At 53.9% G+C, this 17,106-nt stretch overlaps 1 protein-coding gene across 4 annotated transcripts in view; it reads left to right on the plus strand.

Moving 5' to 3' along the window:
- The window catches only part of CTDSPL (CTD small phosphatase like), a 115,371-nt gene extending 102,919 nt beyond the window's left edge, over positions 1-12,452 (plus strand). For all 4 annotated transcript variants that reach the window (XM_037070775.1, XM_037070774.1, XM_037070777.1 and 1 more), the window contains 3 exons: positions 950-1,042; positions 4,407-4,592; positions 8,816-12,452. In XM_037070775.1, coding sequence (XP_036926670.1) covers positions 950-1,042; positions 4,407-4,592; positions 8,816-8,941 — 405 coding nt within the window. In that variant the 3' untranslated portion in view covers positions 8,942-12,452. The remainder of the gene's footprint in view (positions 1-949; positions 1,043-4,406; positions 4,593-8,815) is intronic.
- The last annotated feature ends 4,654 nt before the right edge of the window (positions 12,453-17,106 follow it).

A 17,106-nucleotide genomic window follows, 5' to 3' on the forward strand; every position in this document is an offset into this window, starting at 1 on the left:
TGAGTGTCTGCTCTAGACTGTGAGCCCTTTAAGGGCAAGGCCTCCGTTTTATTCATCCTTGTAACGGCTTCAGGCTGAGCCCAAAGCTGGGGCTCAGTAAATATGAGTTGAATTGCATTTTAACGCATTTGATTTATTTTAGGGAAGTGGCTAATTTCGAATGGAATTTATGCAAGTTTTAATTAGTTCTTCCCTCTTCCTACCTCCTCTGTCTTCGTTCACCAGCCTTGCCTTCTCGCCCATCTCCCTTTCCCTCAGATTCGTGCAGGCTCCCAGGCTCCCAGGTCAGGAGCACAGAGCTCAGCCCCCATAGAAAAGGCTCCTCTTTGCCCCCTTCCGCTGGGTGTCTCCGCCTGATGGCTCCTCCCGGGGCCTGGGACGAGGCTGGCTTCACATCCCCCGAAGCACCCATTTCTGTACCAAGCTCAGGCATGGTGGCCTTCGTAAAGGTGTCCAGGGGCGCCTTTCCAAGCCCACAAGGGAGGGCTTGCTCCACAGGCCTTCCTAGAAAGGAGGTGTTCCCACCCAAGTACCCCCAGAGCAACCCCACACCTGCTGGGCCAGGCCTGGACCTCCAGAAGGACACCCCCAGGCAGTGGCCCATGTTCACACAGAGCCTGACCCAGAGCGCATGCCCAGAAACACACCTGAAATGAGAGAACTGTTTCCCGCAGGTGGGGCACACCTTTCCACTCGCTGGTCCTAAAAATCCCCAGGCCCCTCGGGACCATGGTCAGCTTTCCTTCCTCCCTTGGGAGGGGCAGCTGCACCAAACGCAGACCTGGAGCCTGATCTCAGGGGTGTGTCTGGCAGGAAGTGCCCCCCACACAGACCCCAGGGGCTGGAAGCAGGAACCATTTTAGGAAATCCTCCTACACCAGCGTTCGGGCCCCTGGCCACCCCCGGTAACTGCTGCACCTGACCAGCTTGCTGCCTCGTGCCGTTGTAGGTGTATGTGCTGAAGCGGCCACACGTGGACGAGTTCCTCCAGAGGATGGGGCAGCTCTTCGAGTGTGTGCTCTTTACTGCCAGCTTAGCCAAGGTGAGCCCTGCTCCCAGCCCGGAGCTCCCAGCCCCTCCACCCCTGCCCTGGGGTCTATCAGATGGCCCTTTGTTAAGGGGGGAAGCTGTTTCTATGGTGACACATTCCCACCCCAGATGGGGTGGATGCAGGCCATGTGCACACTGCCAGCCTGAAAGGCTTCTGGGTTACCATGGTGACAGGGAGCACTTGGAACAAATGCTCCGTGAAGTTGCTGCCTGCAGCCCCCTGAAGCAGGCTGTCCACAGAGCAGGAAATCACAAATGTGTCCCACCACACAAGACAAGTGTCTGCGTCTCATCTCTTTGCTGGCAACCAAATGCTAGAGGACCAGGCCTCTGTGTCCCTGGGTTAGCGTATACAGGTTTAGGGGGACCCACATGCTTGGGCCAGCCCAATGACCGTTCTGCCCGCGCCAATGGGTCTGTAATCTCAGGCAAGTTGCTTCACTTCTTGCATCTCAGTTTCTTCTACTATTCGTAGATAACTTCATCTCCCTCGTGGGGTGGATCCACATAATGCACACGAAGGGCTGAGGACAGCGCCTGACTCGTTCAACGGGTATTCTCGGGTGCCCGCGGCGTTCCACACGCTGTCCTGGGCACTGTCACCTGGACGCGCTCCTGGTGCCCGTTGTGGACTATCGTAATTATTAGGGATGATAAAATAATTCACACCTGTTCTGGCCCTGCAGCTGGGTATGAATCTCTGACCCAGAGCCTGACAATATGGAGTGGTTTCTTTGCCCTCTCCCGCCGTCTAAGGGAATTAGCAGGTTCACGGGACACCACCCCCCCCCCATATGGTTAGTCTGTCCCTTACCAGGTACCTGTTATCAGGATAGGCAGACAGGCCCCACTCCTCAGAGGAGAACTTTGCCAGGACCATCTTGCAGACCTAGACTCTGGGGGGGCCAACACCAACTGTTTCTCCATGGCCCCATCAGAGTCTCCGTGGGCACCTCAGAGCCCCTGAATGGCCCCAAAGAGGAGCTTCGCCGAGCCCAAGGTAGCCATCTGCCTGTTCCAGACCTGCCCCAAGGGCTCCTGTGCAGCTCCCGCCGCCAGGCCCTGGGTCTGGACGGCTCCCTTCTCTGCATGTTGGGGTCTCTGACTCTGATGTGCTGCTTTGTCATTCCTAGTTTGTGCCATCCCTCTCTCACGGCCAAGGTGAGAGAGAACCTCACCAGCCCCACATTCTGCCAGGCTCACTGCCATGCCTTAAAGCACGAGCCCGTAAAAATGGAAGCCAAAATCTGGGCCTTCCTCTTGTGGCTGAATAGTGAACGTGACCTCAGGGAAGATGTCATCTTCCCCAGGACTCAGTCTTCCAGATGAATGGCACCAGCCCAATCGTATTCTAGTGCCCTGCTCTTCTGCCAGTGTTCTGGGGTACTGAGGACCCCGAAATGATAACCAAAGAAATGATAAGCAGCAAGATTGCACCAGACTCAAGGCACTGAGAGTTGTTTTTTCCTTTGGCAAAATTGGAAACATTCCTCCTTGGCATTATCCCCAGCACCCGTTTAAACATCCTTGTTCAATCTCTTTTCCTGGGCTGTTCCCACCTGCCCCTCCATCTGTCTCTCCAGCCCTTCTCTCGCTGCTCCTCCAGCCCGGCTCAGCCTTCCGGCCTCTGTCCTCCCCGATGCACAGGTTGTGCTGACAGGTGGGCGCTCTCAGTGTTTGGCTCTGGGCTCAGCACCAGCCAGTACGGTTGGCACAGCAACCACCTGGCCCATGCCCAAGGGCCAACAGGAGCCCTGAACTGATGGTTAGAGCCCTTCGGTGTCTGCATCCTGCCCTTGGTTTCCTCCATTCACTCATCCACCCAACACTGCTTAGCACCCACTGTGCGACAAGCACTGTACTAGGCACCGGGGTACAGCCGCAAACTAGAGACAAAGTCCCAGGCCTCGTGAAGCTTACACACCCCAAATTCACCTCTACGGCCTGGAGCCCCGAGCCTTGGACTCTCCCGTGAAAGATGTATGCCACCACCAGTGTTAGTGATTTGAGGAACTCAGTCGTCATTCCCATTTCGAGGGAGCCCCCTCACCCACCCACGTGGCGCTTGGCCACCTTCACCAGCAGAAAACCGCAACCTGCTCTGGGCTCTGCCTCGTAGCCCTGCTGGCATCTGCTCGGCACTCCAGCCGCCGTGCCCTCCCAAAGCACCAGTCTTGGTTCCTTTTGCCTCCGGGGCAGAGTCACGGGTCCGTGATGACATCTGGCTGTGCCTTCCCTTGTGTCTGGGTGCTAAGGCCTGGCTTCCCATTAGGTTGCAGTTGCCGCTCTCTTGCCTCCAACTCCAGGCACTCAGTCTGGTCCAGTCTTTCAGTACTTTCATTTATGAAGATTTTCCCTTTATTCTTCACCTGTTTTGGCCTGCTTTGGGGAAAATTCTCCAGGTCATGAGAGAGGGCTGGGCAGGATGATCCCCAACCGCAATCTGGGCTCAAACTGCCTCCTGTCAACTCCCAGGCTCCAAGTCTGGGCCGCATTCTGAGACAGCCAGGGGCTGCCCGGCCCAACTGCCTGGAGCACCTCTAGGGGGCAGTGTGGCCTCAACGCCACCCAAACTAAACGTCGGCTCATGGGTTTACCCATGAGACTGGGATCTACCTAGCCCCTGCCCCAGGGACCACGGGTGGCACTCCACAAGGTGCTGGAGCAGTCGGTGCACACGACAGGCAAGGCCTGGGCCCTGGCCAGTGAAGAGAAAAGAAAGTAACCCCACAGGGGGATGGGCTCTGTGAGGGCAGTTCCTGTGAGGTGGTACAGTAGTGCCCCAGTGGAAGATGCAGGATTCTCCATGGCTGGGGAGGGCTGCCAGGACCCGAGAAACAAGGTTCCGGTGCAGAGAGCTGGGGAGAGACCGTGCCACCCAGAGGGAACCCTTGTTCTGACTGTGTCCAAAGCCCACATGGCCCAAGTGATTCGAGATGGAGCTGAGAGGTTGCAGAAACCACGCAGCTGCAGCCATCGGGAGGTCTGGAGGAGAGGAGTGTGGGCTTGTTCCAGGTGAGCGGCTGGAAAGGAGTCCAAGGGAAGAGGGAGTTGCTAGAGGCGTGCACAGCCCCCCAGGCCGAGGTTACAGAGGCCTGGACGAGGGCCATGACAGTGCAATAGAACCAGGTGGATTCAAGATATTTTTGGGGATGGAACTGATGAGGATTTCTGATGGATTGGATATGAGAAGGGAGAGAAATGGGGTCTTACACACAGAGAGAGGAAAATAACCAGGACCCTAAAACCTCCCTTGATTTAAATCCCTGTTTAGAAAAGTAAGCTGCGCTTGCTGCGGTAGGTCAGTTCTGGGCTCTCCCAAGCTCCCAGCCTTCATTCCAACGCCTGCTTTGCAGTATGCAGACCCTGTGGCCGACCTGCTGGACCGCTGGGGAGTGTTCCGGGCCCGGCTCTTCAGAGAGTCCTGTGTTTTCCATCGTGGGAACTACGTGAAAGACCTGAGTCGCCTTGGACGGGAGCTGAGCAAAGTGATCATCGTGGACAATTCTCCTGCCTCGTACATCTTCCACCCGGAGAATGCAGTAAGTAGCTCCAGAGAGGAAGGGTGCGGGGCTCCGCCCGAGCTCCGTCCCCTTGGGCAGCCACCGTTTCGTCCCTTCCAGCACCGATGCCAGGGTTCTCAGCCTTTTCCTCGGTGAAATCCCGACTCTGCCACTGAGCAGCTGTGTGACATTACCAGGTTATTTCACCTCCCTGAGCCTCAGTTGCCTCATCTGACGAATGGGGATCGTAGGAATGCTGATCTGATAGGGTTATTGGAGGGTTCGGCATGGCCCTACGTGAAGAGCAGTTAAAACGGTGCTTGTGGTGGGTTAGTGCTCCATGAGTCTGTCTCTTCTTAGCATTTTCAGTATTATCACCGAGAAGTGTGCTGTCACACACCTCCTGGAGCTGGCTGCTGCCCAGGACTTATGACCCCCGTAGACATCTTCAACAGAAGTATTCATTGCCCTGGTCAGGTAGGCTCTGTTGATTGGAGCATTGTCCTGTACACCAAAAAGGTTGCAGGTTTGATTCCCAGTCAGGGCACATACCTAGGCTGCATGTTAGATCCCAGTTCGGACTGCATACAGGAGGCAATGAATCATTGTTTCTCTCTCAAATCAATGTTTCTTTCTCTCTCTCTCTCCCACCTCCCTCCCTCCCTCCCTCCCCACCTCACCTTCTCTAAACATCAATAAGTGTATCCACCAGTGGGGATTTTTAAAAAGGTAATTTTTCAATAAGAATGAATAAAACATTTTATTAAGGTCTTCAGTTAAGGCTGCCAGCCTTTACTGCCTCGTAATGATGTGTAAAAAGTATACACTGGGAACATTTCCTACGTTAAACTCCCCGGAGCGCGGCCACTCTCGGCATCTGCACATGGGGTGCAGCGTGACTCTCAAAACCACAGCTCCCACCCTGCACTGCTGCAGGAAGAGGTGTCAGCCGGGCCCGGTTGGCCACTGACCCCCAGCAGAAGCCACCGCACCAGGCCCTCAGACCCAGTGGAAGCCAACACAGGGCTTTTTCTCTTGAGCCCAGAATTTGGTTGCTCCCCTTACAATATGAAAATGAGTTTAAACTTAGATTCCGTTAGTGTATGATCATTATTTTAATAAAGTTTTAAATTTATTACATGTAAATGTTTATTTCAATGAGTTCCTCAAATTCAATATCATGCATTTTATAATGCGTCTCTAACAGATAAGGATTAGTTTTTCACATAATCACAGTTCAGTTATCCCAGCTGACAGAATTAACAGTTCCTTAAAGCTAGTATCCAGACTGTGTTCATATACTCTTTACTATCTCAAAATGGGTTTGGGGGTTCTTTTTTAATTGTATTTATTTATTTTTTTAAAGAGGGAGATAAACATCATTGTGTGGTTGTCTCTTGAGCGCCCCCTGCTGGGGACCTAGTCTGCAGCTCAGGCCTGTGCCTTGAGGGGGAATCAACCAGCAACCCTTTGGTTCGCAGGCCAGGGCTCAGTCCACTGAGCCACACCAGCCAGGGCTTGAAATGTTTTCTTACATTTGGATTGTTTCCATCAGAATCCGAACAAAACATCTGGTTAGTGTGCCTCTGAATTCTTTTATAATCTTAACACTTCTCCTTCCCTCACCTGTTGTCTTTCATGCCCTTGTTTGTTGAGGAAATTGTAGTTATTTGTCTCACAGAAGTTTCCTACACTCTGGATTTGCCTAATTGCATTTCATGGTGGTGGTTAATATGTTTTCCTAGCCACCGTAGTTTCTTTTTCTTTTTTTAAGTATATTTTATTGATTATGCTATTACAGTTGTCCAACATGTTTCTCTGCTTTATTCCCCTTCACCCTGCACCCCCCCCACCCGCATCCCCCCCCCACCTTAGTTCATGTCCATGGGCCATACATGTAAGTTCTGCCTCCGTGTCTTCTTTAACCGTGAAGTTGGACCACTGCCACTGGGTTAGATAGCCCATCAGGGGACTCCTAATGCCGGCTCGTCCCCCTTTTAAAGATTTTACATTCCTCTGTGGATTCCGGTGGTGTCCACCTGACTCGTTCATTTCCGAGTCCCCATCAGCCTTTCACCCAAAATGTAAGCAGTTGCTGGTCACTGCCCGCATCTGCAGTTTCATCTGGAACTGCAAAATGGTGATTTCTAAATTTTATTCTTTCTGCATTTGTTGGCTGGCATTCTAATCCTTTTAATCCTTTTGCCCTCACTGACTGCCTCCTTACCCTAAAGTTCAGTTTGAATGTTTGAAAAGGAAAGACAGGGTAAAATCTGGGTTCTTTTCTTTAATTGTACAATTTCAGAGTGAGGAGTTCATACTCCAGCAACTTCCAAAAGTAACCAATGATTTTTTGTCTTAGATATCATTATGGATTCATGGATTTTTTTTATTGTTTGATTTAATCCATTTATTGTTCTTTTGTATGTTTAAATCTTCACCTTTGGCTAGGGGACTCCCTTCCAATTACGGTGTAGTCTTTGGTCGCTCCCTGCTTTCGGGCACAGCAGAGGTTCCAGGCTTACCTTGTCCATTTCTTTCTTTCTGTTTTTTCAGTGACCTATTATACAGAGGCTTCCATCTTTAATGTTTTTCACCTTATCCATTTCTTTTTTTTAAGAGTTTGTTTATTTACTTTTATTTATTTTTATTTTTTTAAGATTTTTAATTTATTTATCTTTAGAGGGGAAGGGAAGGAGAAAAGGATCAATGTATGGTTGCCTCTCGTGAGCCCCCTGCAGGGAACTGGCCTGCAACCCAGGCATGTGCCCTGACTGGGAATCGAACCTCGATCGTGTGGTTCGCAGGCCCGCACTCAATCCACTGAGCTACGCCAGCCAGGGCTACCTTATCCATTTCTTGCTTCAGCCCTGCAGTCAGCCACTTTTCCATGGAGCCCAGTCCCCGTTAGCGGGAGTGGTTCCGAGAACACAGTTTGGCAGGGCTCTCCTTGTTAGTGGGACATCCTTTGCATTTAGCCCTTCCTACTGGGCAGAGCTGAAATATACATATTTTTAAGTGAAAACTAAATTACAAATTTATGCTGGTTTTCCCAATTCAATGTGATAACAGTTCTTATTTAATTTCTTTGTTTTTGTATTTGTGTCTCCTTTTAGACTGAAAGTCTTCATTCCTAAAGATATTAACATCATTACATTTGATTTATTCTATAGTAAATGTATAATAATTTCAAAATGACAGTACTAATGTCATTACTAATAAGACAGTCGGATGCACCTATGATTTTTTGGAGAAATGCACAGACAACACTAGCTTTTAAAATCACTTGGAATAATTCTCTGTGGTTACATCACCAACTTTTACACACTTAGCTCATTTTTTTAGCACTTTTTTTTTTTTGCTGTTTTCCTTAATGGTTTGATTTTATTTCAGTCACGGGATACATTGACATGGTTCCAACATCCGAACTGTCAACAAAGATAAATTTAGACGAGCCTCATGCCTTGTGGCCTCTCCCCTGCTTCTACTCCTTCCTCTAGTCAGTTTCTGGTGTTCCCTACCTCGTTTCTGTTTCTTAATTACCCAGTGAATTGTGTTTAGAAGCAGTCTTCAGATTCATAAAAGGATCAACTATGACTTTTAAACTTTTAATTCCCCCAAATTTATTTTTAAATCTCTTCTCCTTGGATACTACACTCCTCTATCTAAAACTAACCTTAAAATCTTCTCATTTGAAGGAAAAATCTGGTTCTTGGCCCGCAGCTGCGGAATGCCCCGAAACTTTGTACTTCTCCTTTAAACCATCCACACTAAGCCTGGGAAGCTGTCCCCTGCTTCTCCGTGCCTCACAGCTTGACACAGTCGCCCCAGGTGGACCCTCCTACCCCACCCCCCACCCCTAGGCTCCCTGGTGTGCAGGGTTGTTAGGAATCTCTGACTCCAGGTTCTGTGGGTCTGATGGAAAGAGTGTCTGGAAACTGGCAACCAGCAAGGCTGGTTCTTGGACATTCTGCACCCCGGGCCGTCTTTTCTGCGGCAGGAAAAGAGAACAGGCAGAGGCGTGCACCCTGGGCCCACGCAGCCTTACCTTCCGGGGCCATTTCCCCAGCCAGGTTGCTTTGGACGGATCCTAGTTGCAACAAGGAACAAACAAAATCCTGAGGATGGAGATGATTGCTGGATACCTGGCCTCCTTACCAAAGAAAACGTTGTTCTTAGAAAAAAGCGGGCCCCCGGTCAGGTTCGGAGCCGCCCCCAGTGCCCAGTACAGTCCTGCTGCCCCTCCACGCCCTGTCTTCCAGGTGCCCGTGCAGTCCTGGTTCGATGACATGACCGACACGGAGCTGCTGGACCTCATCCCCTTCTTTGAGGGCCTGAGCCAGGAGGACAGCGTGTACAGCATGCTACACAGACTCTGCAATAGGTAGCCCCGGCCTCCGCCCGCCTCCCGCCTGCGCCCTGGAGCCCGCGCCCTGGGTGCCTGCCTGGCCTCCAGCTCCCCAGGAGCCGAAACTGAGGACACACCGTGCTCCAGGCCACGGGCTGATTGTGGCCATACCTACCTGTTTTATTTTTTAAGGACAGAAACAACTATTTTACAATGAACTCTTTTAATGAATTTCATAAAGGGACACGTATTTTATTGGATTTGCTTTTCTTAAAACATACCAAAAAGAAAAAAATGGGGAAAAAAAAAAGCTTGGTATCTGTCAGACTTCCTTTCAGCTGCCCCCGCTTCCGAGCAGACAGCCCATCCCCTCTCCCCCAGCCCGAGCAGCTGACCCAGCTCGGAATCTCTTTCCTACAGGATGAAGTGCCTTTTTGAATGTTATTTTCAGCGGAGAGTTAATTTTTCTATACAACATATTTCCAGACATCTTTTAGTCTTTTATTGTCTTAGATTCTCTAAAAAGATAAAATGACAATTTTCTAGAACCTTGGGGGGAGGGGTAGTGAGGGATGAGAGCGAGGCGTAGGAGCCTGGCCCCCAACAGGTGTGGCCGCCAGGCCAACCTGTGACGTGCGGCGGGGTCAGGCTCCTGACGGGGGTTCGTGTGACCCATCAGTGTCTCCACTCACTTCTGACTCCGTTTGGGGATACGTCTGCAACTGTGTGGCTCGGCACTTTGGGAGGCAGTAGGTTGTTGTATACTATTATGATTTTCAATGGTGACAAATCGGTCTCAGAAACACATTTTTCCTTTGAAAAGTGACATCCTGTCCCTTCCACCTTCCCAGTACTGCCATACTTCTTATGGTTTTTGTTGTTGTTGTTGTTGCTTTGGGTAGAGCAGTTACAAGAGAGTGAAACCCTTGGATTTTTTTAAAACTGTTCATTGATTTTTAAATCTCTCCTTTCCAAAAGCTGGATGCAGGTGGAGCTGTTGGGGGATTTTCTTTGCTGCTACCGCGCTGCCACCAAATGGAATTGACCAGCGGCTGTTACACTGTTCTTTGCCACTGTGCCTACGCCCAGAATCTGCTCACTGCTACGCTGCACACTTGGACAGGGTTAGAAACACAGGTGTCCCGCCCGCGGCAGATTGCGCCAAGGGTGCCCCGCCCCTGGCTCCGGCTGTGGGAGCGCAGAGAGTGCAGGCAAAGGGCCAGCGCACCCCGCGAGGGTGGCGTTCATTTTAAACTGCACTCAACCTCAGAGCCTGGGATAAGCTGACTGTTCCCTCTGGAGAACCTGTGGCCTCAGCCATCCACCACACTGACGGGGCCCAAGTCCATCTCCTGCTCTTCTCTTTTCAAGCACAGCCTCTGTCTGAGCCGGGGGGTGGGGGCACCTGTGTAGATGTCAGTGGGACTCGTTGTCCCGAGTCAGGGAGAGGAAGGGCTCCCTCCCGGAGCCGGGGCTCCTTTGCAGCCTTTCTCAGTGAGAAATTTTAAGCAGTGCCATGTTCGTTGTTTGACAAGACAGTCTGTAAAGTATTGCTCTTAAAAACAATTAAAAAGAAACCTTTCATGTTGGCGCCATCGCCTTAGTCCTCCGTGGGCAGGGCCTCTACCAGAGTCCTGGTGGGAGCAGCTGGCCCTCACAGGACAGGGAAATGCGGTGTCAGGTAAACTTGCTTGTTTGTTTTCATTCACAAAATAATGACACCAGTTGCCCATCACGTCTTCCCAACAGCACTTTGGTCTGTGGACTGCCTCGCGTTCAGAAGTGAGTATTCGGGGGTGCCCCGGTCTCCCAGCGTTCTGAGTGTTGCGACCCCAGTAACCCACATGCCGACTACAATAGGAGCGGCCCCTCGCTAGGCGTGACCACAGATAATGGCGGTGACGTGGCGGAGCTGCACGTGCCATAAACCTTGACCTGAGAAACTCGTCATTAAATGAACCCGCTGCCTTAAATGTCCTGAATGTTGCAGCCCAGTGTCTCGTCGTGTGTTGAAACCCACACAGCTTGGTCCTGATGACAGCCTTAGACCCTCGCCTGTGCCCCTTCTTTCTTGGGCATCGCAAAGTCTTGTTTGGAATGGGGGGCAGAGGACAGAAATCCTAGAGTCTTTCAGGGGAATAGAACCTAGAAACAGTGCCAGATGGAGTGGAGACGTTCGGTGGGCCTGAGCCGGACCCCTTCACCCGGGAGCCCCCGACAGCGCACGCGCCCTGTGCCTCTCCGGCAGGGAGTCGGCGAGGGCGGAGCTGGCTCCTGCCGCAAGGGCCGCCGGACCAAGAGGCCCTCTGAGGGTTCTGGGCTCTGTGCACCTGATTGGAACACACTCCAAAATTCCACCTTTATTTTCATTCTTCATTCTGCTTTATGTACATAATTAAAGTATCTATATCTATATTTTTAATCATCGACATGTAAATGAAGCAATAGATTTCTAACATAAGGCCAGGAAATGAGATGAATGTTTGGGGTTTATGTTTTTTAAGGTAAATACGGGTATTGTTTTTAATTATTACCTTTTATTAAATCGTGGGCTTTAAAAACCTAATTGAAACCAATTAGCTATCTCTCTGTGCCATAAACTTCCCATGTTACCAAAACATCCCCAAGTCTTTAGCCAAAAGAGAAATCTGACCTCCTGAGCCTCCACGGCCCCTTCTGTGCCAGGTTAAAATGTAGCCATCTGGACCAATGTTTTTTACTCAAAGATCTGGGAGAGGACACCGTGGGGCACGGACTCTGTGCCCTGGGATGCTACGACCTCTCTGGCGGGACCTCGGTGCAGCCCGGGCGAGTCCGAGGCCACAACTCTTCCATCGCTCCAGAACCCTGAGTATCGGTCTGCGGTTTCACCGTTACTGTTTGCCCACAGCGGTTTGTCCACTGACAAGGAACACGGCCCATCACGGCTGGTGGTCGGTGGGGAAGCTGCTTCGACGCAGAGCGCGCTTTGGATGAGCTGGCTCTAGAGGTGACCGTGGACGCCCCGGCGACCCTGACTTGTCCTGGTCGCAGCTCCGGAACGCGGGGGATCTGTAATACCATATCCTGGCAACATTTTCCAACCCTGTATTTGAAAGATGGCTTTCTAATAAAAATCCAGAACCACACAGCCCCAGGGTCAAACACTCGTGACGTTTGTGCCTCCGCTTTTCAAGGTGCTGTGGTGGGCAGTGGCGTGCCAGGGTTCGAGAAGAGTGGGTGGCTTGAAGTTTCTCGAAGTTAGTTACCTGTGCCAGACGGACTGGCTGCCTCTGTTCCTTTTTTACTGTAACCTGGTGTCTGGTCCTGTTCCGTTCTCCAGGGGGCGCTTCTCTACAGACTAACCCCCCGCCCCCACTCCCAGGGAGTGGAGATGCTGGTGTCTGGGTGGTCGTGGATTTCTGTTGGACATTTGAATGTGGTGAGCAATCTAGAATTACTCGGGAAGTACTACATGTGGAATGTGCACGTTTCCAGGGGCGAGCATTGTTAAGTCAAGAGATTTGCAATGATTTCCTTCCTGCCTGCCAAAAATAAACATGTAAAACTGCGCCCTCTTGTGAATGGACTGCTTCTCTACCGGCAGCGCCTCTGCTTACTCCGTTCTCTATTCCCTATACCCCACTGCCCAGCCTCATGCCCACACTTTGGGTCTCTTGGTTCTCCAGCTTCTGGAGTTTGGGAGAAGGGCCACAGAACCTCAGGAGCCCCCGATCTTAACCCCAGGGCGGGTGATAAACCCATTCTGCCGCATGTTGGGCCCCCGGCTTGTCAGAAGCAGTCTGGCTCGTCATCCTCCCAGGAGGATTCCAGCCCTTTCTAAGTGCAGCCTGAGGGAACCACAGCCCCCACCCCACCAGAGGAGAGCCGACAGCCTGGTGTGTGCTAACTATGGTGCCCATGGCCCTTGGGCACACTGACTGAGATACTGTGACTACCGTGTTCTGGGGTCTCCTGTCTGTCACGGGTTTTGCTAGGCATGTTATTCATCTCACAGCGCAGGACCTTGTGTCAGCCTGGAAACCTCTCCTCTACCCAGAGACAAGGCCCAAACCCCAAACCCCAGCAGCTAGTCTGTGCTGTGCCCCAAGGTGCCCTGTTCACAGCGGAGCAGCCAAGCCTGCCAGAGAGGTCATCCCAATTCCCACCAGGGCCTCTGTCACCCCTTCCCTATCCCTATCCTTCTCTCGCCTCCTCTAGCATCGCAGCCCACCCCAGCCCCACCCACCGCTTCACACCTTTGCATGCAAGCAAATGGTTGGTGAAGCCGAGGTGTCCCCCTGGGCGTTCATAGACCTTCTCACAGGTGGGGAGGAGACAGCGGCCACTTACTGGGGGCTTGGGCATACTGAGATTTCCCCTCCTGATTGGTTGTTTGGGCTTTTGTTTTTGAGCACTTATCACCAGTGTATATTCTAAGACCAAGGAATGGACCAGAAGCCCGGGAGGGTGGAGGACGAGCCGCTGGGGAAGCCCGCCTGGGCTGACAGTCTGTTGAGCTTGCAGATGAGGGGTACGTTGGGCCTGTGGCAGAACCTTCACAGGAACCTGGGGAGATTGCATGGCCAGGGCTGCCCATGGGTCAACAGGCAAATCGAGGCTTAGAGCTCCCACACTTGCCTGCCCACAAGGCCCACCCTCGGGAGGAAGCTTTGTGGGCTCCAGAGCTTCCTACCCCAAACCCCCACTACAGCTGCACCTACTAGCCCAGAGGTCCACAGCTCTGGCTGCTCATTAGACTCACCAGAGGGCCCTTCGAAGTCCAGAGCCTCGAGGACCCACGACCATTGAACCCAGCTCTCTGAGCATGGGCCTCAAAGGTGCAGCCTGGGCTGAGAACCCTGCTCTGACCAGCCGTGGAGGAAATGAAAGCCCCCCGCCCCAACTGCTCCAGGCCTGACACCCCAGTATGTCCAAAAAGCTTTCCCGAGGCAGGCGTGGGGAAGGGTCCTGAGAAGAGCCCCTTATGACTAACGGCTCCCTGCTTTTATTCTGCGTTTGGGAAGCAGAGCAGGCATCCCGGCTGAAACACTGAGTCACACTGCCCCCGGGAACAGAACTGAGACTGTCCTGCCCTAGCCGTGTCTGGCCGGGGTGGGTGCACCGCTGAGCCCAGTCACCGGTGCGAAAGGCAGCCCCGCCTTCTTCCTTTGCACGGACCTAGGACTGTTCGTGGGGCCGAGGCCCTGGGCACTCCACACCACCCCTCAGTACCGGCCCCACAGGCACAGCCCCACTTCAGGCCCTGGGGTTCGCACAGCGCCCCTGCTGAGTCGCCCTCAGGCTGTGGGCGCCCCAGTGTCTGTGCCTCTGCTCCTCCGCAGGCTTGCAGCCAAATTTGGGGCACCCATGCGAGTGTTTATCCAGGCAGTGGAATCCAGTACCCGAGTCAGATGTCCCACCCCCCACCCCACACTCTGCGCGCGGAGGGGCGCACTCTCCGCCCTTGCTCCGCAGGACCGGGACCCCAGCAAGGGCAGGTTCTGCGACGAGGGAGCCAGGGGGTGGGGGTGGGGCGGGGCCTGGGGCGGGACTGGCTTAAGGCACCTGCCCCGCCCACTCCGGGCTGCCCAGCCACCTTTGCCAATATTAACCTCAGTGGGCTGGGCCTTGGAAGATAAGCCAGGAAGGAACAAAGTAACGGGGCAGAGCCCTCAGCACCTGCGGGGCCAGGGTTGGGGTGGGCCACGGGGACCTTGGGTCCGGAAGAGGTTAGTGGGACCGTGGAGTCAAGGCCAGGGCGGTGCAGGAGGAGGCAAGCCAGGCTCAGTGCCCTTCCGACTGACTCCAGGCCCGGATCCATGGGAGGGTGGCCAAGCAGGAGCTGGTGGTGGAGCCCCCTCCGTGCTCTGGGAGAGGAGCGAGGGAGGGAACGGCGAGGCACTCCCTCATCCTTGTTGCACCCTGCCTGCGGACACCCCCAGGCCCCAGTTTCCTCTCTCTGCTCCATGGGTGTGAGCCCGTGAGCTGGGGGTTGACACACCAGACACAAAGCAGTGTTGCTAACCTTGTCCCCAGGCCGGGCCCTCGGTCCCACTACTGTCTCTCCAGGGCCTGGGATCACAGGGTGGGGTTCCTCTGGGAAGGTGGTTAGGCCCAAGATCTTCAGGGACCCACCAAATTCTGAGGGGGAGGGGGGCTTGGAAAGGTCCTAGTGCCCCCTGCTAAGCAGCCAAGGCCAGATGGTGCCAGGCAGGTGACCTGCCCACCTCAGGGATGGCTGTGATCTCCACTGCCTTCTCAGACGAGGAAATGTCAGTTCGGGAACAGCCTGAGAATGTCTCTAAGGTCACTTCAGCCAGGGTTGGAACCTGACCCTGGTGACAACTCCCAGGGCCTGGCTTCAGGACAGAGCTTAGCAAAGGGGCCAACACACCGGCACCAGGCCGGGCACGGGCCACGGGAGCACATCAACTCAGCGACTGCAGTGCACAGGCCCACTGGAGACACGGATGCGGCCGTGAGCAGGGCCCGGCCACAGGGCCTCCTCTGCAGCCGGGAACACTGACACTGAATGAGAGGTCCCATCGACAAGGCTGTCGGCTCCTGAGAGCACAAAGAAGATGAAGGAAAGAGAGAGTGTCCAAGGAGAGAGGGACCGCCTTACCTAAGGTGGTCAGGGAAGGCCCCTCTGGCTGAGGCCAGAATGCAGAACAGGTACCTTGGGAAAAATCTAGGGGAGAGGCTTCCAGGCAGAGGGAGCAGCAAGTGCAAAGGTAGCTAGGACACAGTGAGCGACAGGGAACATGATGGGAGATGCAGCCACGGGGATAGGCAACGGCGTGTTTATTTTCGGAAGCAGGAGAGAGGTGTGATCTGATTTACGGTTAAAAGATCCCTCTGGCTACAAGGGGCCTGCAGAAACCAAAAGGCCCCGAGGGAGGCTTGTGATGCCAGCCAGTGAGAGAGGCCGGCCCCAGAGCAGGGCAGGAGTTGTGAAAGGGCTGGCCAGGCTCAGAGTCCAGGGTGAACCAGCCTGGCCAGTGCGGGTCAGGGAAGGAGGAGAACCCAGGACTGCTCCCGGGTTTGGGGCCTGAGCACCCAGCTGGATGTTCCCGCTGTGCCCTGGGGCTCCGAGGAGGTGGATCAGAGAGGGGCCTGATGTGGGGTCAGGTGTGGTGTCAGGTGTGGGAGCAGGTGTGGGGCTTGATGTGGAGTCAGTTGTGAGGCCAGATGTGGGGTCAAGTGTGGGGTCAGCTGTGAGATCAGATGTGGGGGCAGGTGCAGGGTCAGGTGTGAGGTCAGGTGTGAGTGAGGTCAGCAGGGCCAGGAGTGATGAGGAGACAGGTGCTGGGGTGGGGTTCGGGGAGGGTAGGAGCTGGTCAGAGGGGACACTAGCATCTCCATGGTATTTGCATCCTGGGACCTGGAACCAGGCAAGAAGATAGAAAAAAGGGGAGCTGAGGCCTGAGCTTTGTGTCTCTGACATTGACAGGCCTCAAGGGCGACAAGGGGTGGCCCGTGTGTAGGGAGAAAACTTGGGCTGTTTCAAGAGGACGGAGTGGCCAGCGGAGTCCCTAGGATGTGAGAGGGGCACTGGTGACTGGGAGAGCCACTTCTGGGGACTGTGGGGGCAAAGGCCCACTGGAGTGGACAGGGGAGAGACTTTGAGACAAAGCGGGGGAAGTGAGTACCTGGAGTTTTGCTGGACATGGGGCCAAAGGGGGACAGGGAAACAGGTGTGCGCAAGGCGGAGCCAAACTCATGGGGCAGAGGGCTCAACAGGCATTCTCTCACACACGAGGTCAGACACACACAGGAAGCGACCAAGTGCGCTGTGACACAGGCGTCCCTTCACATGTGGGGACCCATCACTCTGGCTAACATGGTCACACGCTGCCAGCAGGCCCTGCTGGGCTCAGACACCCCAGATTTCCTACAGTGTCCCCACCCCACCCCACCCTGCGACAGGGAGCCAAGGAGGCGTGGTCTGGACACAGGGAAGGATAGGTCTCAGGGTCAATGGCAGGTTTCAGCCATGTGTCCTGAACAGAGCCTCTGTACTGGCTGGGCTGTGGCTGGGACCAAGGGCTAAGGTACAGGGTGGCCATGACCACGGAGTGTCTAGAAGGCTCTCTTTCTAGTAACTTCCCACCCACAGTCAGGAAGGAAAGGAGGGGGCAGCCCGAGGTGTGGGGGCAGTGCGTCTCAGTAAGATCATACAGCCTCTCCCGGGCTGGGCATCACAGCTTCCTGGGGAGGGCT

This window comes from Sturnira hondurensis, unplaced genomic scaffold (genome assembly GCF_014824575.4).
Source record: "Sturnira hondurensis isolate 20B ecotype Veracruz unplaced genomic scaffold, ASM1482457v3 Scaffold0019006, whole genome shotgun sequence".
NCBI lineage: Eukaryota > Metazoa > Chordata > Mammalia > Chiroptera > Phyllostomidae > Sturnira > Sturnira hondurensis.